The sequence below is a fragment of the Capra hircus genome, chromosome 19 (assembly GCF_001704415.2).
Source record: "Capra hircus breed San Clemente chromosome 19, ASM170441v1, whole genome shotgun sequence".
NCBI classification, from domain to species: Eukaryota; Metazoa; Chordata; class Mammalia; order Artiodactyla; family Bovidae; genus Capra; species Capra hircus.
The window spans coordinates 54,702,454-54,725,927 of NC_030826.1; the positions used below are offsets into that span (position 1 = coordinate 54,702,454).

At 45.2% G+C, this 23,474-nt stretch overlaps 1 protein-coding gene across 3 annotated transcripts in view; it reads left to right on the forward strand.

The window, feature by feature from the left end:
- Positions 1-23,474, forward strand: part of RNF157 (ring finger protein 157) — an 80,105-nt gene that overhangs the window by 15,907 nt on the left and 40,724 nt on the right. For all 3 annotated transcript variants that reach the window (XM_018063757.1, XM_018063758.1, XM_018063756.1), the window contains exon 2: positions 4,813-4,931. In XM_018063757.1, the coding sequence (XP_017919246.1) occupies positions 4,813-4,931 (119 nt within the window). The remainder of the gene's footprint in view (positions 1-4,812; positions 4,932-23,474) is intronic.

A 23,474-nucleotide genomic window follows, 5' to 3' on the forward strand; every position in this document is an offset into this window, starting at 1 on the left:
TGAACAGTGCTGATCTGGAAGAACAGTACTAGTATAATTTTCTTCCCTTGTAAGTAATTTTTTAAAATCTGGATGCCTTTTTTTTCTCTAATACTCAAAAAAAAAAAATACTGAATTGTACTAGTACTGATCATTCTGGGCCATACCTTATGGGGTTTTCCCCCTTGCTATTTTATTTTTATTGTGGTTAAAAATACATAACATTAAACTTAGCCACCTTAACCATTTTCAAGTGTTAACAGTTCATTAGTGTTAAGATCTCTAGAACTTTTTCTTCTTGCAAAACTGAAACTATACCCATTAATCACTGATTTTCCCGCTTTCCCTCCCACACACACCTTATGTTTCAAATACAATTTAGGGGGTGAGTGATGAATTAGGAGTTTAGGATTAAAATGTCTACACTACTATAGGTGAAATAGATACCAACAAGGACCGACTGTATAGCACAAGCAGTTATATTCTATATACTCAGTATCTTGTAATAACTTGTAATGGAAAAGTATATCTATAACTGAATCACTTTGCTATACTCCTGAAACTAACACACCATTGTAAATCAACTATATTTCAATAAAAACTTTTCTTAAAAGTATATAATTTTTGTGCATGATGTGGCTTCTTTTTTCCAGTTCGACCGATATAATTGACAGATAACATTCTGTAAGTTTAAGGGGCACAACATGATAATTCGATCTAGATGTGTCTTGCAAAATGATTACCACAAGATATGTCTTTTTAAAAATAAGGGTTAGATTTTTTTTTAATTGAGTTTATTGCTGGCTGCACTGGGTCTTCATTGCTTTGCGAGGGCTTTTCTCTAGTTGCGGCGAGCTGGGGCCACTCTCTGTGTTTCGGTGCACTGACTTCTCTTGCTGTGAAACACGGGCTCTGGGCTCTGGAGCTCAGCACTTGTGGCTCCTGGGCTTCGCTCTTCCTTGGCATATGTGGAATCTTCCCGGACCAGCGATCAAACCAACATCCTCTACATTAGCAGGTGGCTTCTTAACCCTCGGACCAGGGACGTCCCAAGATGTATCTTCTTAAAGCCTGCAAAGAATTCCAATTATGATTTGGTTAATAAATTATAGCCAACTATGGGACTTCCCTGGAGGTTCAGTGATTAGGATTCCATACTTTCTATGCGAGGACTGCAGGTTTGATCCCTGGTCAGGGAACTAAGATCCCACATGCTACATAGGTGGCCTACAAAGTAAAATAAAAACTCTAAATAAAAATTATAGCCAATTAATAATGAAAAACTTGCAGGTAATCTACTAGTCATGTGTGTTGTTTCCTTCCTGCAAATAGGCAAAGAAATGTTCCAGTGTATTTCTTTTTTCCGTACCATTTCTGATCTTAGTGCACAGTTCTCACTAAGCAACAGAAATGTGCACAAACTGTCCACCAGGCACTTTTTTTCAGGGACTGTTGGTGTGTTTGGTGTTCCCATCTGTTGATGTGGCCACACCGTCTAGGTCACTGCGCCCTGATCCCCGCCTCTGGGCATCCTCGGCAAACAGAACATTTTTCTTTTATCTGATGAGGCATTCGTATTTTAAGTGTGTCAGGGAGATCAGTGTGGCGTTGACACTTCTCTCAAAATGAAAAAAATCCTCCTTTTCACCTGTGGATTATTGACCTTACTTTTAGGTCTTTGTATATGTGTGCTCTTGATTTTTAATGCCATCAAGGCTGGATTTCCCTGGCACTCCAGTGGTTAAGACTCAGTTTCCAATGCAGAGGATGTGGGTTTCATCCCTGGTTGGAGAACTAAGATCCCACATGCTGTGCAGTGCAGCCAAAAAAAAATTTTTTTTCTTTTAAATAGTCATAAAATAGAGACTTCCCTGGTGGTCCAGTGGCTAAGACAGCAAGCTTCTATTCCAGGGGGCCCAAGTATGATCCCTGATCAGGAAACTAGATCCCATATTCAGCAACTAAGAGTTCACATGCCTCAACCAAGACCTGTGCAGCTGAATAGATTTATTTAAAAATAAAAAGTTAAAAGTTAAAAAAATAAAATGCCAGACAAGGCTACAGTTAGCGCTACACGCTGCTTTCTGGGTAATTTCATTTATTATCATGGCTGTCCCCAAAAGGGCATTTCCAGTAGAACCCTGCCATCTTTAATGCTTTAACCCCGAAGGCTTTAACCCTGAAGCCATTAGTGCTCTTCTCTTGCTAGAATCAATCACTACCATGTGTAAGCTGATTATCCGTTGATTTCATTGTCCTCACGTCCCTCACCTGATGGCTCCCAGGTCCTGGAAACTCAGCGTGTCCCAGATTGAACTCAGCCTGTACCACTCCAGACACCGAACCTGCTTCTCCCCATTCTTTATTCATGATCTGGGCAAGCCACCCATTAATGTAAACATCTTTCCTAATTTCACCTAATGTATAGTAAATGTATAATGTCTAATGTGTAGAAAATGTATTTTCCTAATGTTCGACAGTAAATGACAAATTCTTTAAGATGGGTACTTCTGTTTGTGACAGCTAGGCACCTCCTTCTCTATAAATTATGCACGTGGAAAATAGGGCTAGTAAGTGCTAGACATAAATAATTTATAACTAAGCTCCTAAATGATGAATTGCGCTGTGTATCACTGCAGATGGCTGCCCCTGTGTGTTTTCATGTTGATGGGTAACTTTCAAGGGTTCCTCCTTGATTGCTTTGGTTTCGGCTGCTTTTACCCTCAAACAAGGGGCTTTCCAGGTGGCTCAGTGGTAAAAGAATCGGCCTGCTAATGCAGAAGATGCAGGTTCAATCCCTGGGTCAGAAAGATTCCCTGGAGAAGGAAATAGCAACCCACTCCAGTATTCTTGCCTGAAAAATCCAATGGACAGAGGAGCCTGGCAGGCTACGGTCCCTGGGGTCCCAAAGAGTCAGACGGAATTAAAATAATAACAACGACTCTCAAATAATGCTTTCCTGCTTGCTGGTTAATTAAAGAATTGCCTCATTTTGTGGCAAGGGATTTTATCCATATTGTTTTGTTTAATGTTTCTAGACCAAAGCAACTCCATGTGTAGAAAATCCAAAAAAAAATGAATGTTTGATTCAGTTTTCCTGTTAGAACTTTCTTCTCTGCCTTTGTTGCTGCGGCTTCTTCACAGGCTTAAAGTGCTGAATCTCATTTTTTAGAGTTTTCTGTAAACCTAAAAAATTGAAACATTTATCCTAGCCATATAACACATAAAGAAGACTTTTTGCTGATTCGTAAGTTCTTTGTATTAATCCAAGAACTGGGGTATATGAGAGCACTGATGGAATATGATATGGCCGAGTCACTCACTTTTGAACAGTTTACGTTTATGGGACAATGAGATTATAGAAATCCTGAGCTAAGAAGCATTGAGGTTTGTTGTTGTTGTTACTGTTTTGGTTTTTTTTGGCATATAGTTGATTTACAGTGTGTTAATTTCTGCTGTACAGCTAAATGATTCTGTTTGTATATATACATTCTTTTTTATACTCTTTTCCATTGTGGTTTATCACAGAATATTGATACACAGTTCGCTGTGCTATGCGGTAGGACCTGTTGTTGATCCAGTCTGTGAGAAGCATGCATTTAATCAGATTTGGAAAGTGTTGCCAGATGGAATGGGCAGTGTTACCTAAGCCTCCCTTGGTTACTTAGTGCCATCGTGTCCTGGCTCGCTTCCTCCATCTGTCTCGATAAGGCAGTTGGAGATCCTGACCCTGCCTGCAGATTGCCTCTAGTTGGTGTAGGGTTGAAAATATTCCTGCCTCCTGGCTGATCAAGGTGGGGCCTGACTGATGTCCCTGTAACTTTGGCCATGAAGACTGCTAATGAATTTGGGACTAGGGTGTATATGCGTGTCTGTGTCTTCAAAATCATTAAACTTGTCCAGTTAAGCAATATAATCTGTGTGGTATGTGAGTGCCCAGTCGCTTAGTTGTGTCTGACTCTTTGAGACCCAGTGGACTCCAGCCCGCCAGGCTCCCCTGTCCATGGAATTTTCCAGGCAAGAGTCTGTGTGGTAGTTGATTGGTAAAGCCTGGGGCAGTATTACTTAATTTGTATTTTCCTATTAAACCGTCATTTTGAAGCAAATATGGAACACAAGGACCCTTCATTGTGGAGGGTGATGGAGGTATACACGGAATTGGCAGGGAAATGCTGAGACGACTGTGTTTGGGTATGAGCCGGTGTATGGAAAGTCTGGGCAAAGGAACGTATGTGCGTGCGTGCATGCTGATAACCCGCAGTTAAGATTCATGAGTACATGCAGAATAAGGAATAACCATTTCAAGTGTAAGGGAAAAAATTCAGGAACAAAACACATATATATATACACACACACATTAATGTGCATTGTGGGGCCTTCTGGTCTTTTGCAAGAATGTCAAAAGGGACTTCCCCGGTGATCCGGTGGTTAAGAATCTGACTGCCAATGCGGAGGATGGGGGGATTAAGGGGGGATTCGATCCCTAGTCTGGGAAGATCCCACATGCCGCAGGGCAGCTAAGCCCTGAGACCACTGAGCCAGCAGGCCACCACAAGAGAGGCCCTCAGTCACGGTAACTAGAGAAACACCACATGAAGTACAGCCAAAAAAAAAGAATGTCAAAAGGAAAACAGTGATCTGTTTTATATTTGATATCTCACTGCTAGGATTTTGCGTATTTTGTGCCATTATCCCCAATCAAGAGAAGAAAATTTTCCTAGGGTTAGAAATGGCTCTAATTGTTTGTTGAAGGGTTAACCTTCTTTTTCTTTCCCCCTGAATCGGCTTGTTCACTTGGCTTAGTTTGACTGGTTTCTGTCTCTCGCCCTCTAGGAAGCTATTTTGCCAGCCACTTCATTATGGGAGGAGAGAAGTTTGATTCAACTCACCCCGAAGGCTACTTGTTTGGAGAAAACAGCGATCTGAACTTTCTGGGGAACAGACCAGTGGCGGTATGATTATCATCCGTTTACTTCCACTCGGGGCTAAGTGGCTGAGTCAAATGGTCTTGTCAAAATAAGTTTGTAATTGCTGGTTCAGCAGCGTCTGCGGCTTGGTCTGAGTTGAGAGGAGCCAGACGGCAGCCTCTTTGGTGGAGCAGGGTCTCCTGGCACCAGAGGCAGCCCCATGGAAAAGTACCCGGTCTGCCTGAGAGTGAGGACGGCTCACAAAACCCAGCTCTCCTAGGATCTGCCCCTCTGAAGCTCTGCCTCAACGCCGCCTCTGCAGACTTCCCTTACCCAGTCCCTAGCTTGTCCTCACCTTGCTTTTCATTCCTCTTCAATTGGGGCAGGAAATGGCAACCCACTCCAGTGTTCTTGCCTGGAGAATCCCAGGGACGGGGGAGCCTGTTGGGCTGTCGTCTATGGGGTTGCACAGAGTCGGACACGACTGAAGCGACTTAGCAGTAGCAGCAGCAGCATAGCAACGAATACCACATTGTTGTTTTTCGGTCGATAAATCATGTCTAACTCTTTGCAACCCCATGGACTGCAGCATGCTCGGCTTCCCTGTCTTTTACTGTCTTCCAGAGTTTGCTCAGATTCATGTCTGTTGAGTCAGTGATGCTCTCTAACCATCTCATCCTCTGCCACCCCCTTCTCCTCCTGCCTTCAATCTTTCCCAGCATCAGGGTCTTTTCCAGTGAGTCAGCTCTTTGTATCAGGTGGCCAAAGTAATGGAGCTTCAGCATCAGTCCTTCCAATGAATATTCAGGGTTGAATTCCTTTGGGATTGACTGGTTTGATCTCCTTGCAGTCCGAGGGACTCCCAAGAGTCTTCTCCAGCACCACAGTTTGAAAGCATCAGTTCTTCCTAACACCACATAAGCTTCCGTTGCCTTGTCCCCTCTATTATCTGCCTTTTGCATCAGAATGTCCATTTCCCAGGGCAAGGGGGCTGTGCTACTGTCGAAACCCAGCACCCAGAACAAAGCCTGGGACATTGTGATAAGCCTTTCATAAAGATCTGTTGAATGAATGACTGACAAGTTTCCCCTCGATATCTGAGTTGATATCAGACTGTCTCTCTCTCCATTCATTCAACTCATTCCATAAATGTTTATGGGGCATTTTCTCTGCACCCAGCATGAAGCTTTGCAAAAATAGCTGCCATGTGGCTACTGATTGGCCACTTTGTGCTAAGGAAGGCCCTAGAGACTTTTCAGACATTATTTCTAATCTTCATAAAGACCCACTTTAGGACTTCCCTGGTGATCCAGTGGTTAAGACTCCACACTTCCAGTGCAGGGGCCAGAGTTCAGTCCCTAATCTGGGTACTAAGATCCCACATGACACGTGGCCAGGCCAATAAATAAATAAATAAATAAAAACAAAACTATATATATAAAAAAAAAAACCCTACCTGTCAGAGAATTTATTATCAGTATTATTTTGTAAGTGAGAGAACTGAGGTTCCAAGCTTTTGTTGTTGTTCTTCAGTTGCTAAGTTGTGTCCAGCTCTTTTGTGACCCCATGGACTATAGCCCGCCAGGCTCCTCTGTCCATGGGATTTTCCAGGCCGGAATACCAGAGTGGGTTTCTATTTCCTTCTCCAGAGGATCTGCCCAACCCAGGGGCTGAACCCACATCTCCTGCAATGCAGGCGAATTCTTTACCGCTGAGCCACCAGGGAAGCCCAGTAGCCTTTATGAAGTGCGCACTATGTTCCAGACCCTGTTCAAAATGCTCTCAGAAAATTTTTCCCAAAGCCACATAACTAGATCTGCCTAGCTGCAGATCAATAACCTTCCCACTGCTTCTCTTTGCTTCACAATATCCTGCCGTTCTCCAGAAACTCCTATTTTAGTGGGGCAGGCCAAACACAGGAACAAGAGATACTTCAATAGCAGTCAAGGTCTGAAAGGGCTGCGATTCTGTAGGTATAGAGAGTGGTGGAGGGGAATCGTAAGGGCCGGTGCTTTGGTTCTGGTTTTGAGGAGGAGGCCTTGGAGGATGGCTGAGTCTTCATGAGGCGGGTAGGCAAGGGGCTTCCTGGGAGGGAGGCACAGGGCACAGGCATGAATGCATTCACATTTCTGTCGAATCAGTAACCATTTACTGAGAAACTGCTGTGTGCCAGGCACTGTGGGAAGTGCTGGGGACACAAAGCTGAAATGAGCATGGTTTGTTCCTCCCCTGGAACAAATAAGGAAGCCAGTCTGGCAGGAGTGGCCCTTTTCCTGGTGGAGAAGCAAGGTTGGAAAGGTAGGTGGGGGCTCCGTTCCCTCAAGATATGCTCCACCCTCTCCCACAGGCTCGGGAAATACTGAAGTGTGTTAGGCAGATGAGAGCCCCAGAGAAATCATTCGTTTTTTGGTCTTTAGGAAGGTTAATCTGATGACGATTTTCCATCTGGAGCTTTAATTAAAAAGCATTTTGGTTGTTGTTGATGGTTTTTATTGTTTTCTTCCTTTCCATCTGGGCTTCGCTGATGGCTCAGAAGGTAAAGAATGTGCGATACAGAAGACCCGAGTTCGATCTCCTGGAGACGGGAATGGCAACCCAGTCTAGTAATCTTGCCTGGGAAATTCCATGGACAGAAAAGCTTAGGGGGGCTGTAGTACATGGGGTCACAAAGAGTCAGAAACAACTGAGCGACTAACAACACCTTTCTGTCTGGAGTGACAACCCCCCCACCACAACCCGGTGCTGTGTGCTCAGTCATGCCCAACTCTTTGTGATCCCATGAACTATAGCCTGCCGCACCCCGCCCCGCCCAGGTTCCTCTGTCCATGGAATTTTCCAGGCAAGAATACTGGAGTGGGAAGCCATTTCCTTCTCCAGGGGATGGTCCCCACTCAGGGATCAAACTTGCATCTCCTGCATTGGTAGATGGATTTTTTACTGTGCCACCTCGGAAACCAATTCTTAGTTGAACAGTACTTTCAAAATACCAAGTACTTTCTGCTTCACAGTCAATTATGACAACTCATACTTATCAAATGTCTACTTTCTGATTTTTCTACTGTTACCTTAGCCTTTAGAGTGGAATGATCTTTTTTTCTGCTTGAGCCAGATAAGAACTCCCTTACTTCCTGGAAGTGGGCTCATGCTTGAAAAATACCCTTTCTTCTCACAGGGACTTGTCCATTTGCATCTGTTTCTTCCTCCCTTTTTCCTTTCCTCTGGTGTCAGAATAGTTTATATACTTTTTTAAAGTGTAGGTTTTAAAAAAAAAACTTTTCAGGCCATAAAGGTGATTTTAAAACAAGGGAACACTTCTTTAGGCTCATTTTGAGGTTTATGTTGGCCGACAAACCTCTCCAAAGGGTAACTGTCTTGTTTACACTTCTGTGAGCCCATGAATGACCGAGCTCTTCCAGGAGCCCCCGACAGCAGCCTTGACCTTCACTTGCAGGCTTTCTCCCAAAGAAGCATCAACATTGGTCTTTTTGTTGTTATTTTTGTGGACTAATCGTTAAACATGCTTCATATTGCACAGAGCAAATGTTTTCAAAGGACATCATCGTTTACGTTAAGAAAGCAAACCAGAGTCACTTCAGAAAGGGAGGTGGAAGTAGAGAATGCAACATGTTTCCCTTTGCTTTTTCCCTTTCTTAGTTAATAATAGCTAACATTGAGTGAACGCTTACCATTTGCCAGGCCCAGTTGTTCCAGGTTCTCTGTATGTGTTGACTCTTCGTGTCCTTGTTGATGCAAGTTCAAGGGCGATGCGCAGTGAGGCCGAACTGAAACGTCAGAGTTTGGAGCAGAGAAAGGTTTATTGCAGGACCATGGAAGGAGATGGGTGGCTCATGCTGTAAAAAGCCTCAACTCTCCAAAGCGTTTCAGCACAGCACTTTGAAATGGCAGGCGAGGCAGGGGTGGGCGGTGTTGCGAGGTATGTGATCGCCTTGTGCACGGTTCTCTGGCTGATAAGGAGGGAGCAGGGGCTGCCACAGGGGTTCACTTTATCAGTCCTCAGGCCCCAGGAGGCCTGGGGCTCTGTGCTCCTGGTCATCAAGTAGCTCTTCCATTTGGTGGGAGTTTTTTTCAGATCTGCAAAACAACTCAGGACATTTGCATCAAATACTATTATCTAGGTGCTTCCGAGAGGAGCTGAAACAGAGGATATGGGGGAAGGCCTGTCCAGGGAAGGCCCCATAGGGTCCTGCTCGGTTACATCCTCACACCCTAACAAGGAAGGTCCTGATTTGATGGATGAAAAGCAAGAGACACAAGGAATTGAAGCAAAGATTGCAAAGCCTAGAAGTGACTGACTCAGGACTTGAATCCAGCAGTCCAGTTCCAGAGCCTGGGGTCCCCTGCCCTTTCCTGATGGTCAGGTTGGGGGTACTCAGGACCCCTGCCCACATCTTGTATGTGAGTCTGAGTAGATCCTCGAGGGCAGTTTGTGAAATGTGGAGAGAGTAGCCAGCATGCCTGTGACACGTTCTCACGAGTGTCTCTTGAGAGAGTTTGTATTTGGTGTGTAATTCCACCAGCTGACCTGACCTTGGCCGCCTGCTGTTACCGCACGTCAGCTTGTTTAGGGGAAGGCCCAGCGACTGAAGGCTGGCTGGTCACTTGAGTTCTCCAGAGCTGACCTCTACTCTCTGCTAACATATCTCAGTGTCGGTAGACGGGCGTTGGGTTGCAGAGGAAAGAGAACAACAGCCTTATAAAGCCATCCAGCAGCCCCAGGCAGGAAAGGCTCCTCTTTCCAAAGAGATGGGGGCACAATATGTTGAAATACATGGTTAGATTAAGTTATAAAGGCCGTAGACTTCCTGGCTTCTGGGACTTGTCGTATTTCCTGTCGTCTTCTGAATGATCAGACTCAGATGAGTACCATTCAGCTATGGCTCGGCCTGTAGTTTTTACAGAAGCTCATCTCCCACTTAGGATAATCCATCTGTCAAAGTCAGATGTATTATCAAGTCTTCAGGTCAGATTTAAAGAACCAGAGTGTGGGTGTATAGGGAAGGATGGTTGAAGAGAGGTCGGAATCAAGATTGCAAATTTTACATACCTATTGCAACCCTGGCAGTGAAGATTGCAACCCAAACTCTTTGCAGCCCTGGCAAGGGTCCATCACCCAGGCTCTCAAATTACCCACTTGTAACGGGGAGGCTGTTCTGACTTTGTAGGAATGTCATGCTTGAAAAATGCGTTGGAATTGCTGGAGAAAGAGAAGTGTGCAACAATGTTAGCTACACTCGCTAGCCTTTCAGGTTGGTTATTTCTGCAATTACAGTTCTGGGTGGAGCACATACTCACTTTTTTTTTTTAAGTTAATTGTGAGTTTTTTCTTATTTTATTTCATCTTTAAATTTTCTTGGCCAAGCCACGTGGCAGGGGGGATCATAGTTCCCAGACTAGAGATCGAACTCATGCCCCTTGCATTGGAAGCGCAGAGTCTTAACCGCTGGACCACCAGACAGATCCCCTCACTGGTTGTTAAGGAACTATCTTAAGTAGTGAACAGGGCTTCTACGGGTCCTTCTGCTCTGGCGTCTGTATAGAGGAAATGAGATGGTGGTGTTTGTACATCACAGTTGAGGCCACCCTCCCCTTCCCTAGGTGGCAGAAGAACTGATGGTGGTTTTTTGGTCCTTTATTGCATTAGATCCTTTTTTTTCTTTAAGAGCTTTTTTTCTTTTCTTTTTTTATGCCTGCACTGGGTCTTCGTTTGCTTTGCTTGCGATTTCTGTAATTGCGGCGAGCAGGGGGCAGCTCTTCCTTGTGGTGCGTGGGTTTCTCATTGTGGAGGCCTCTCTTATGGTGGAGATCTAAGCACACAAGGTCTGTAACTGTGGCTCCCAGGTTGTAGAGCTCGGGCTTCCATAGTTGCGGCACACAGGCTTAGTATGCTGCGTGGCATGTGAAGTCCTTCCTGCCCAGGGATTGAACCCATGTCCCCTGCATTGGCCGGCAGATTCCTATCCGCTGCAGCACCAGGGAAGTCCTAGATCTTATTTTATTGAGGTAAATTACTGCTAAAACTGTAAATCATTTGGAGGTTTAGTGACCTTAGGATTGTGAGTTATCGAGAGAGATCTTGACTCCAGAGGCATTTAAAAAAATATCCATCCTGCTGGAATATTTTAAGAATTCGAACAGTGACAACTATAGTGGTTTGATTTCCATTTTAGAAAGTTAATTCTTTAACTCAACTCAGAGTTTCGAGTGAATCAGAAAGAGAAGAAGAGACCAGTTAGGAAGTCGTAGTTTACCTTACTTTTCAGATAAAAAGTGCTTTTATCTAGAGAGAAACACACTCCATAGATAGAGTGTGGGCCATCTCAGAAGGCGAAAATGGCCCAGAAGTCATAGTTCATATTAGTTAAGAATGAAAAGTGCCTGAACTAGGATATTGACATTGAAAAAAAAAAAAAAAGGATCCAAGAGTTCTGGGCAGTTAGAGTTGAGGAAAGGGGAGAAGGCAAGGCAGGGGACACGGAGGAGCAGAGCCCCCGGGGCCAGCTGCCGCTTAAACAGGGCGCCCTGCAGGTGTTTTGTCTGAAGGCTGGTTTGTGCCCAGGCCTCAGTGTAACCAGGCAGGTTGGTCACAGGTACAGTGATATCTACGGCCTTAGAGCCTCTATTTATCTGCACAGGCTGCCATAACAAAATACCATAGGCTGGGTGGCTTAAACAACAGATACTCATTTTTCATGGTTCTGGAGGCTGAGAAGTCCAGGATCAAGGTGCCAGCAGACCAGGCTGCCAGTGAAGGCCCTCTTCCTTACTTTCCATGACTGCCTTCTACTGGGTCTTCACATGGCAGAAAGAGCCTGGGAGTTCCCTAGTGGTTAGGATTCTGGGCTTTCACTGGCACGGGTTGGGTTTCAGTCCCTGGTTGGGGAATTGAGATTCTGCAAGCCTCTCAGTACAGCCAAAAAGGAAAAAGAGAGAGAATGATATAGCTCTGTTTCTGTTCCCATCTTGAAGGGCCCACCCTTATGACTTTATCTAACCGTATGTTGTTGTTTAGTCACTAAGTTGTGTCCAACTCTTTGCGACCCTATGGACTGTAGCCCTCCCAGGCTCCTCTGTCCATGGGATTTCCCAGGCTAGAATACTGGAGTGGGACTGTAGACCCCCAGGCTCCTCTGTCCATGGGATTTCCCAGGCTAGAATACTGGAGTGGGACTGTAGACCCCCAGGCTCCTCTGTCCATGGGATTTCCCAGGCTAGAATACTGGAGTGGGTTGCCATTTCCTTCTCTAATGCATGAAAGTGAAAAGTGAAAGGGAAGTCGCTCAGTCGAGTCTGACTCTTAGCAACCCCATGACTACAGCCCACCAGGCTCCTCCACCGGTGGGATTTTCCAGGCAAGAGTACTGGAGTGGGTTGCCATCCCCTTCTCTGAAGGAAACCCTATCTAACTTAATTACCTTTCGAAAGCCCCATCTCCAAATATAGTCACTTTGGAAGTTGGGCTTCAGTGTATGAATGGGGGAGGGGGCATAATTGAGTCCATTGTTGTTGTTGTTCAGTTGATAAGTCCTGTCTGACTGTTTGCAACCCCATGAATTGAGCATGTCAAGCCTGCCTGTTCTTCACTATCTCCTGGAGTTTGCTCAAACTCATGTCCACTGAGTCAGTGATGCCATGAGTTCATGACAGAATGTAAAAGTCCATGGAAGGAGTGTGTGGGTGTGTGTTTGTATTAAATTGGACTTTTTGCCTTTTGTCCATCTTCTTTCCCTCTTCCTTCCTTTGTAATGGTACTACAGCTATTTTTCATTTTTTTTGGACATTCAGTTTGCAGTACGTATTTAATTTCCATCTATGGCCCAGCGATTTGTCGTTTCCAAATGTCCATGTAGAGGAAGAACATACTTCTGTGTGTCTCCTCTGCACTCACCATTCTCCTGCAGCCCTGATTCACTTTGACACCAGATACGTGTGAGTTTTCCACACATTAGGCAGGAATCATCAGATAAATTGTAGCGTGTCTATACTATGAACCAGCACTCAGCCAAAAATAAGATAGAGCTGTATTTACTGAGATGAAAATATATCCATGACCACATCATTTACCAAGAAAAGCAAGTTGCTATATATAATGTAGAGTCTGGTTTCACTTCTGATAAAAGTATTAGTGACAGTGTGTAAAATATTTGTGCATACATTTATGTTGATATTTACAGGTGCATAAAAATACATGAGCACACAGCCTTTGAACCTGTGACAGGGGTAACTCTTGGGGCTACATCAGTGACTGGAGGTCCTTTCTTCATATCCTTCTGTGTTGTTTGAATTTTCCCCAGTGGATATGTTTTTATTTTTTAATTGAAAGCATTCACATTTTCTCTAAAAATAGAAAAAGGATTACCATTGAGCATAGGAAGGAAATAGGCCTAGGAGAATATATAAAAGTAGGAAAATGAAGGCCATTCATAGAATAATAGATTTTTTTAGTGAACTGCAGGAAGTGGTCTGCTGAGTGGGGTTGCATGCTCAATCAGTCAGTCGTGTCTGACTTTTTGTGACCCCCACGGACTATAGTCCGCCAGGCTTCTCTGTCTATGGGATTTCTCAGGCAAGAATACTGGAGTGGGTTGCCATTTTCTCCTCCAGGGGATCTTCCCGACCCAGGGCTCGAACCTGCATCTCCCAGATCTCCTGCTCGGGAGGTCCATTCTTTACCACCGAGCACCAGGTTGGGATGTACTAAGAAGTGGTTGTGGGCTTGTAGAAAAAGACAAAGACATCAGAATCAGCATAGGGAGGAGTAGAGCTGGGAGCTTCAGCCTCTGGGTTGTCAAGGTGCAATGATTCACCTTTAGAAAGGTCAGATTCAGTGTGACTGGGTCCTGTTTTTAACAACCTGAGAGTCCAAGAAAATCCAGACTATAAAAAAGCTAAACTATGAATATTTATACTTTTAAAATGCGAATAGGGCTTTACAGACCTTTATGTAAGGGTTTTTTAAAAACAGCACTCTTATAATACCTGTCTCCCTACTCCTGGACTCTCCCCGGAGGTGACTACCCTGCTCAGTTCAATATGTTATCTTCTCAATCTTACTTTCATGTTTTAAAACTGTGACAAAATATGCATAACATAAAAGGTATCATCTTAGCAATTTTAAGTATACCAATGTCAGTATATTCACACTGTTTTACACCCAAGCTCCAGAACTCTTTTCATCTTGCAAAACTGAAGCTCTGTCCCCATTAAATACGAACTCGCCCTTTTCCTCTCCTTTCAGCCCCTGGCAACCGTTCTAAGAATTTGACTTCTAGAGAAGTCTGTATCATGGAGTCTTACAGTATTTGGCTTTTTGTGACCTGTTTATTTCATTGAGCATAATGTTTTCAAGGTTCATCCATGTTGTAGCCTATATCAGAATTTCCTTCCCTTTTTTTTTTTTTTAAAGTATTGAATGGCTGTATCAGGTGTTAGTTGTGGCATTAAGGAAATTTTAGTTGAGGCACGTGGGAGTCTTGTCTTGCAAGCTCTTAGTTGCAGCATGTGAGATCTAGTTCCCTGACTAGGGATTGAACCCAGGCCCCATTTTTTGGGAGCTTAGAGTCTTAGCCACCAGGCTACCAGAATTCTGGCAGTCCCAGAATCTCCTTCCTTTTTAAGGCTGAGCAATATTCCAGGATATAGATAGACCACATTTTGTTTATCCTTTCATCTGTCAATAGACACCTGGGTTGCTTCCTCCTCTTGGCTGTTGTGAATAATACTGCTAAGAACATGAGTGTTACATTCCATTTTTAAGGCACCCATGCCAGTATTGACCTAGGGAAGAGGACCATTCACTTTTAGAAATTATGTAAATAAAATTATTGTATGTCTTCAGTTTTGAAATGTAACTTGTTTTTCGTCGTTACCCCTTGGCTTTGGGTTAAGATGTGTGCTAGTCGCTTGGTCGTGTTGGACTCTTTGCAATGCCATGGACTGTATAGCCTGCCAGTCTCTGTCCACAGGATTTCCCAGGCAAGAATACTGGAGTGGGTAGCCTTTCTTTTCTCCAGGGGATTTTCCCAACCTAGGGATTGAACCCAGGTCTCCTGCATTGCAGGCAGATTCTTTACCATCTGAGTGATCTATTCTATTTATGTTACTTTGTAATTCTTAATAAAGATGAAGGAATCATTTCAAATGCATTCTTTTAGGGAAGGTTGCTACCTACCACTTCAGTTCAGTTCAGTTCAGTCACTCAGTCGTGTCTGACTCTTTGCGACCCCATGAATTGCAGCACGCCAGGCCTCCCTGTCCATCAACTCCAGGAGTCCACCCAAACTCATGTGCATCAAGTTGGTGATGCCATCCAGCCATCTCTTCCTCTGTCATCCCCTTTTCCTCCTTCCCCCAATCCCTCCCAGCATCAGGGTCTTTTCCAATGAGTCAACTCTCCGCATGAGGTGGCCAAAGTACTGGAGTTTCAGCTTTAGCATCATTCCTTCCAAAGAACACCCAGGGCTGATCTCCTTTAGAATGGACTGGTTGGATCTCCTTGCAGTCCAAGGGACTCTCAAGAGTCTTCTCCAACACCACAGTTCAAAAGCATCAATTCTTCGGCGCTCAGCTTTCTTCACAGTCCAACTCTCACATCCATACATGACTACTGGAAAAACCATAACGTTGATTAGATGGACCTTTGTTGGCAAAATAACGTCTCCACTTTTTAATATGCTATCTAAGTTGGTCATAACTTTCCTTCCAAGGAGTAAGTATCTTTTAATTTCATGGCTGTAATCCTACCACTTAGTGAATAAATATTGTATATGTAAACAAAGACTATTTTGCCGTGTGCAGATACCATCCCATCGTATTTCCAAATACTGAGGGACTATAACCAAATTGTAGGTTTTAGTCAACAGTTAGCTTCAACTGTCTCTTGATTCCAGAGATAACATCAAAAAACTGGTACTTTTATTTTAAAATGTATTTATTTATTTGATGGTATTGGGTCTTAGTTGAGACACATAGGATCTTCATTACATCATACAGGATCTTGCATTGCTGGGCACAAACTCTCTAGTTGTGGCCCTCAGGCTCAGTAGCTGTGGCCTGTGGGCCTAGTTGCTCCACGGCATGTGGGGTTTTAGCTCCCTACTCAGGGATCAAACCTGTGCCCCCTGCTTTGAAAGGTGAATTCTTAACCACTGGACCCCTAGGGAAGTCCCATGCTGGTTACTTTTACATGCAGTGTAGGACAGGTTATGTTTTAGGTAAATAAAAGCATAAAAAATAAGAGTGCGTGTAATGTTAGCTCCACCTTTGGAAAATAAATTATAACATAAAAAAGACAGCTTTGAAAGCTAGTTGGTTGAGTCCAAGCGTTTGCTATAGTACTTGGCACTAAGAAGGGATTTTTAATGTGACTTCTGTCCTGGTTTTCCACCCTGAGATCTCTGTTTTATGGAGATGAGTTTCTGTAGTTGACGGATCGTGGGATGGGAAAGGGTTCAACTGGTGTGATGGGGCAGGAGAGTGGCGGGGGGCCCTGAGTCACACCATCGGGTTCACTGTGAGGTCCCAGTGATGAGGAGGGGTGTCCCAAAGTTGTCAGGTCAGCTGATAATGACTGTTCCTGGCACCTGCTCTCTCTCTTATTTTTTTTTTTTAACTTTCTTTTCTGGAAACAAAAACCATCTGCTTTTAATTTACTTTCTGTTTTTTTTCTTTTAACTTTTGTATTGGGAGTTGTGAAATATTTATATGGAAGTATATAAACCATATCTACTGTTAAAGAAACTATAAACAAACACCCTTGGACTCACCACCCAGATCAAGAAATGAAGCATTCCCAGCACCTTAGCAGTCCGCCCTGTGCCGGACCCTGGTCACAGCTTTATCGAGATACAATTCACCATGGATTTCTCCACAGAAGCATTACCATCTTTCCCGTGGTAGTTAATAAGTATCTTGGGGAAGTTAGTTGGAAACTACTGCCTAGATTTCTTCTTTTTTTAATGCAAAAACCGCTCACTAAGTTTACTTCTTTCTTCACATAAAGGTGCTGCACTGGCTGAGGTTAGTGAAATAGGACATTGCATATATTAGATCTAGGGCATTGCTGAAAGATTCAAGACAGAGACTGTGATTCTATCTGTCTGGTATGTCGGGTTCGATGTATAGTCTTATGGAATTAAAGGTGTAGAAAGGAGTGGCAAGGTAACCTGAAATTATGAGAAAAAGGAAAAAAGAAAATTCCCTAGAGAAGAAACGTTGCTGGAGATGAACAAGGAACAGGAACAGTGTTTAGGAACTTCCCTGGTGGGCCAGCGGCTAAGACTCTGCACTCCCAGTGCAGAGGGGCCTGAGTTGGATCCCTGATCAGGGAACTAGATCCCACAGGCCACAACTAAGAATCTGCACGCTGCAACTGAGACCTGGTGCAGCCAAATAAATAAATATATAAATATTAAAAAAAAAAAAAGAAGAAGAAGAAGAAGAAGGGGCTTCCCTGGTGGCTCAGTATAACGGATCTGCCTGCCAGCGCGGGAGACAGGGATTTGATCCCTGGTCTGGGAAGATCCCACATGCCGTGCAGCAGGTCAGCCCCTGTGCCCCTCTGAGCTTGTGCCCTGGAGCCGGAGAGCCACGTCTACTGAGCCCCCGTGTAGCAGTCACTAAAGCCCGTACACCCTAGAGCCCGCGCTCCGCTACAAGAGAAGCTACCGCAATGAGAAGCCCGTGCACCGCAATTAGAGAAAAAGCCCAAGCAGCAGTGAAGGCCCAGCCCGGCCAAAACTAAAATAAATCTAAAGAAGAAGAAGAGGGCCTGATCTGGGAGGCACAGTCAGTGTAGTGTCTAGGCTTTGGTGCTCAGACTGTGTGTCCCTGGCCCTCTCAAAGGACACAGCCAGCTCATGGCTTTCCCTGCTGTATGTGGCAGACCCTTTCTAGTATGCCAGCTCCTCTAGGTCCCATGCTGGTTACTTTTACATGCAGTATAGGATAGATTATGTTTTAGGTAAATAAAAGCCTAAAATAAAGAGACTTAACAGTATGTGTAATGTTAGCTCCACCTTTGGAAAATAAATTATAACATAAAAAAGACAGCTTTGAAAGTTAGTCGGTTGAGTCCAAGTGTTTGCTGTGGTACTTGGCACTAAGAAGGGATTTTTAATGTGACTTCTGTGCTGGCTTTCCACCCGGAGACCTCTGTTTTATGGAGATGGGTTTCTGTAGGGGACGGATGGTGGGGTGGGAAAGGGTTCCACTGGTGTGACGGGGCAGGAGAGTGGCTGCGGGCCCTGAGCCCCATCGTCAGGTTCACTCTGAGGTCCCAGTGACCTCAAGGTCTGTTTTTCCAAAGACTGCTGTGCCAGTTTTGGAATCATTTAGTGTGGTCCATTGCTCTTCCAGGCTTCCCTGGTGGCTCAGAGGGAGAAGAATCTGCCTGCAATGCAGGAGACCTGGGTTCAATCCCTGGGTTGGGAAGATCCCCTGGAGAAGGGAACGGCTACCCACGCCAGTATTTTGGCCTGGAGGATTCCATGGACAGAGGAGCCTGGTAGGCTGTAGTCCATGGGGTCGCAAAGAGTCAGACATGACTGAGTGACCTTCACTTTCACTTTATTGCTCTTCCAGGCTCCTAAGAGGCCACCCCCCCACCCAGCACATGAGACCCTGACGTTTGCCAGGGTGTCTATGGGAGGATGTCCTCAGCGGCTCTTCCCCATCCTGCTTTATATTCCGCACCCCTGACTGATACCCCCAGGACCCACGCATCCTTTCAGTTCCTGCCTTTGTGCGCGTTAGCCCGGTCCCCTGGGGTGTTTGGGATGATGAGCCCAGCAACCCCATTGGGTGATGCTGAGATTTCACCCTCACTATGGTCTAATGGCCAGGAAGGAAGTGGGGGCAGTCCTGAGTAGGGCAGGCACTGTCTTGTAAGAGGCTTGTCTTGTTTGAGACTGCCGCTGTAGTCTTCAAGCAAGGGGGATTCTTATTTTCCAAGGAGAGGGAGTCAGCCACTTTGTGGGCCCAGGTAATCTGGGGTTTGAGGTTCTCAAGTAAATAGACACAGACACCCCCATCCTGAGGCTTCCCAGGTGACTCAGTGGTAAAAGAACCTGCCTGCCAATGCAGGGGATGCAAGGAGAAGGAAATGGTAACCCACCCCAGTACTCTTGCCTGGAAAATCCCATGGATAGAAGAGCCTGGCGGGCTACAGTCCATGGGGTCGCAAAGAGTCAGACACGACTGAGTGACCGAGCAGGACACACAGCCCCGTCTCAAGCCTTAGAGTTCATGCCTTTCCATGAGGGCCTTGACTTTGATGTAACAGACTTGCCTGGACTGAGTTCACCCTTCTTAGTTTTTTTTTCGTGGCTGTGCTGGGTCTGTGTTGCTGGGTAGGCTTTCTCTCGTTGCAGGGAGCGGGGGCTACTCTCTAGCTGCAATGCTTGGCCTTCTCATTGCAGTGGCTTCTCTTGTGGAGCTTAGGCTCTAGGGCGCGCAGGCCCAGTAGTTGTGGAGCTTAGTGCTCCAGGGCAACTTCCTGGACCAGGGATCGAACCCGTGTCCCCTGCATTGGCAGGCAGACTCTTAATCACTGGACCACCAGGGAAGTCCTTCTTCTTGGTTCTGCCACTCCTTAATATCAGGTGCTGTGCCTGCGGGGGGTGAGTGCTTTTAGGCTGATTGTCATACTTGGCTTCATGTCATCATATCTGAGATTGTCTTTTTCCGTTTTCATTGGATGGACGATTTTTAATAACAGCCACCCAGTCCCACGGTCCTTCTTGTGGCTGTTTCTTCGGCACCTCCTGTACCAGAGATGTGAAACTGGTCAGTGTGCGCCCCCCACCCCTGCCACAGCTCATAGCATCCCAGGGACCTTCACCCCACTGATGGGTTCACGTCGCCATCTGGCAGGTGAACGACCCACCACCCCCAGAATTCCACCTGCCGAGTCCACTTCCGTAGGTAACCTCTGATGCCACCTGTTCTAAGGCAGACTTTCTGGAAGCAAACCTGCATTGGAGATCTTTATGAAAACTGTTTATTGAAGGAATGCTCTTTGGAGAAAAGGTAAAACGGAAGCCAGATGGTGCAGGGGAGCAAAATTAGCAACAGTGTGGTCTTGGCAGAGACTTGCTCCAGCCTGGTCCCTCGGGAAAACACTGGAGTGCAGCTTGCACCACAGAATCCCCCCATCTCGAGGACAAGGGGCTGGCCTTTTGTACCCCCTGCCCTGCTGCTGTGAACCTTCTATTGTATGAATTTTGTTCAGCGTGAAAGTGAAAGTGTTAGTTGCTCAGTCATGTCGACTCTTTTGCTACCCATGGACCGTAGCCCGCCAGGCTCCTCTGTCCCTGGGATTCTCCAGGCAAGAATACTGGAGTAGGTGGCCATTCCTTTCTCCAGGCGATCTGCCCGACATAGGGATTGAACTCAGGTCTCCAGCATTGTAGGTAGATTCTTTGCCATCTGAGCCACCAGGGAAGCCTTTGTTCAGCATACGCATGCATATTTGTTAGGTGTATGCTCATGGTTGGCCTTGCTGGGGCACCCAGCATGCTGTAGCAGACTCTGCCAGACAGTTTTCCAAAGCAACTTAGCGAATTTTACTCCTACCAGGAGTGTTTGGGGTCCCTGGCACCTAGTTATTTTCCATCTTTTTCATCTTGGCTATTCTGGTGGGAAAGCACAATTTAATTTCCATTTTCTGGATGACACAAGAGGTTGAGTACATTTTTTTTTCTTAGTTTTTTCTTTTTGAAGTGAACCATTTTATAGTCTTTTCTTGAATTTGTTACAATATTGCTTATTTTTATTTTTTTGGCCATGAAGCATGTGGGACCTTAGTCCCCTGACCAGGGATCCAGCCCAAGTCCCATCATTGGGAGACGAAGTCTTAACCGCTGAACCTTAGCTTCCCTCACTGGGAAGTGCCAGTGAGGCTGAGCACCCTTACATATGTTTAGTGGCCATTTGGATCCATCCTTGGAAAAGTGTCAGTTCAAACCTTATCTCTTAGCTCAGCTGCTTTTTCTTCCTTAGTAAGGAAATAGCAGGGCGGCATGAGTCTTTGCTCAGATAAATACATTGCAAATATCTTCTCCTAGTCTCTGCTGGCTTTTCACTCTCTCTTTTGAAAAATTATTTATGAGAGTTTCCTGGTAGCCTGGTGGTTAGGATTGGGTGCTTTCACTGCTGTGGCCCAGATTCAATCCCTGGTCAGGGAACCGAGATCCCACAAGCCGTGCAGCCAAAAATAAAATAAACAAATACACTTTATTGAGACATAATTGACAGGTAACTATTGTGTTAGTGTGAGGTGTGCAACCTATTGACTTGACACATTTATATATTGCAGTATGATCACCACCAAACGTGGTTGCTAAGACTCACCTCAGGGCATGCCGTTTTTCTTTTCTGTGGTGAGAAAACGTTTCAGACCTCGTCTGTTAGCAGCTTTGAAGTTCAATGCCTTTTTCATTCTTCTCATGGTATCTTTAGTTGAACAGAAGTTCTAAATGTTAATATAGTCCAGTTTATCTAATTTTTTATATGGTGGAACTTTTTTGTATCCTATTTAAGAAATGTTTCAAATACCAAAATCAGGAAGATGTTTTGGTTTTCCTCTAACAACTTTGTTTTGCTTTTCACATTTAGGCTTGTCATCCACCTGGAATTGACCTGGGGGTGTGCTGTGAATGACCTGGGGGTGTGCTGTGAATGACCTGGGGGTGTGCTGTGAAGTAGGGGCCAAGGTTGTTTTTTTTTTTTTTTTTCATACTTATTTATTTGGCTACTCTGGTCTTAGTTGTGGCAAGCAGGATCTTAGTTGCAGCATAGCTTCCTGACCAGGGATCAAACCCGGGCCCCCTGCACTGGGAGCTTGGGAGCTCAGAGTCAGCCGCTGGACCACCAGGGAAGTCCCAGGGCCAAGCTTCTTTTCCTTTTTTTTTTTTTGTTTAAATTGACCCAACACCGACTGTGGAAAAGGCTGTCCATCCCTTTCTCACGGCGCTGCAAATCGGGTGGCCGTATCCAGTTTCTGCAGTAAAGAATCCACTCACATCCAGCCTGAGGGTGGCAGGGGTGGAGAGGGGAGCGAGCCTGGTGGCCGGGTTCTGGGAGATCCTCAGGGAAGGGGCTGAATGGTCTCAGCAAGCTTCTTTTCGAAGCGCTTTGCTTTAGCTATCAGTTTTCACAGAGCTCCCTCGCCTCAGCCGTACCCCATGTCCCTGGGGTCCCCGGGACTGTCAGATCCTCTGATGTATTCTCTGAGAAACCTGACTTTAAGAAAAAACAGGAAAAGTCTACAAGCAATAAATGCTGGAGAGGGTGTGGAGAAAAGGGAACCCTCTTACACTGTTGGTGGGAATGCAAACTACTATAGCCACTATGGAGAACAGTGTGGAGATTCCTTAAAAAACTGGAAATAGAACTGCCTTATGACCCAGGAATCCCACTGCTGGGCATACACACCGAGGAAACCAGAATTAAAAGAGACACATGTACCCCAATGTTCATCACAGCACTGTTTATAATAGCCAGGACATGGAAGCAACCTGGATGTCCATCAGCAGATGAATGGATAAGAAAGCTGTGGTGCATATACACAATGGAGTATTACTCAGCCATTAAAAATAATACATTTGAATCAGTTCTAATGAGGTGGATGAAACTGGAGCCGATTATACAGAGTGAAGTAACCCAGAAAGAAAAACACCAATACAGTATACTAACACATTTATATGGAATTTAGAAAGATGGTAACGATAACCCTGTATGCAAGACAGCAAAAGAGACACAGATGTATAGAACAGTCTTTCGGACTCTGTGGGAGAGGGCAAGGGTGGGATGATTTGGGAGAATGGCACTGAAACATGTATAATATCATATAAGAAACGAATCGCCAGTCTAGGTTCGATGCAGGATATAGGATGCTTGGGGCTGGTGCACTAGGATGACCCAGAGGGATGGTACGGGGAGGGAGGTGGGAGGAGGTTTCAGGATGGGGAACACGTGTACACCCGTGGCGGATTCATGTTGATGTATGGCAAAACCAATACAATATTATAAAGTAATTAGCCTCCAATAAAAATAAATAAATTTAAATTTTAAAAATTTAAAAAAACAAAAGAGAAAAAAAAATGAGTTTTGAATCCCCCCCCCCAAAAAAAAAAGAAAAAACAGGAATGTCTTAAAAAGGAGGAGGAGTTCACAGACATACCAGTGCTCTCTGCAGCCTGGCCTCCACATGGTCCGGGGAGCCCCTGTTTGTGGATGTGTAATAAGAAGTCCCCCAGACGCCGTGTGCATGCGCTGATGGGAGTAGGGACAGGTCAGCTCTGCTGCTCCATCAGCAGCCCTCAGCCAGAGGGGTCGGTCCCAGCTCCCCGCCAGCGCGTGCCTGGGTCTCCCTGCAGAATGCAAGCGGATTGTCTCAGACCTGGGCTTTGTGTTCTTCACTGGTTCGTGGTTGCTTTGAATCGAGTGCAGAGGTCACACTTGTGCGCTGGACCACCAGGGTCACAGCAGACAAGAGGCAAGCTTGCTCAGCTCTCATTTTACCTTAGGCTGTGTCTCCCATGTCCTTCTAATCATAAACTGAGGATCTCA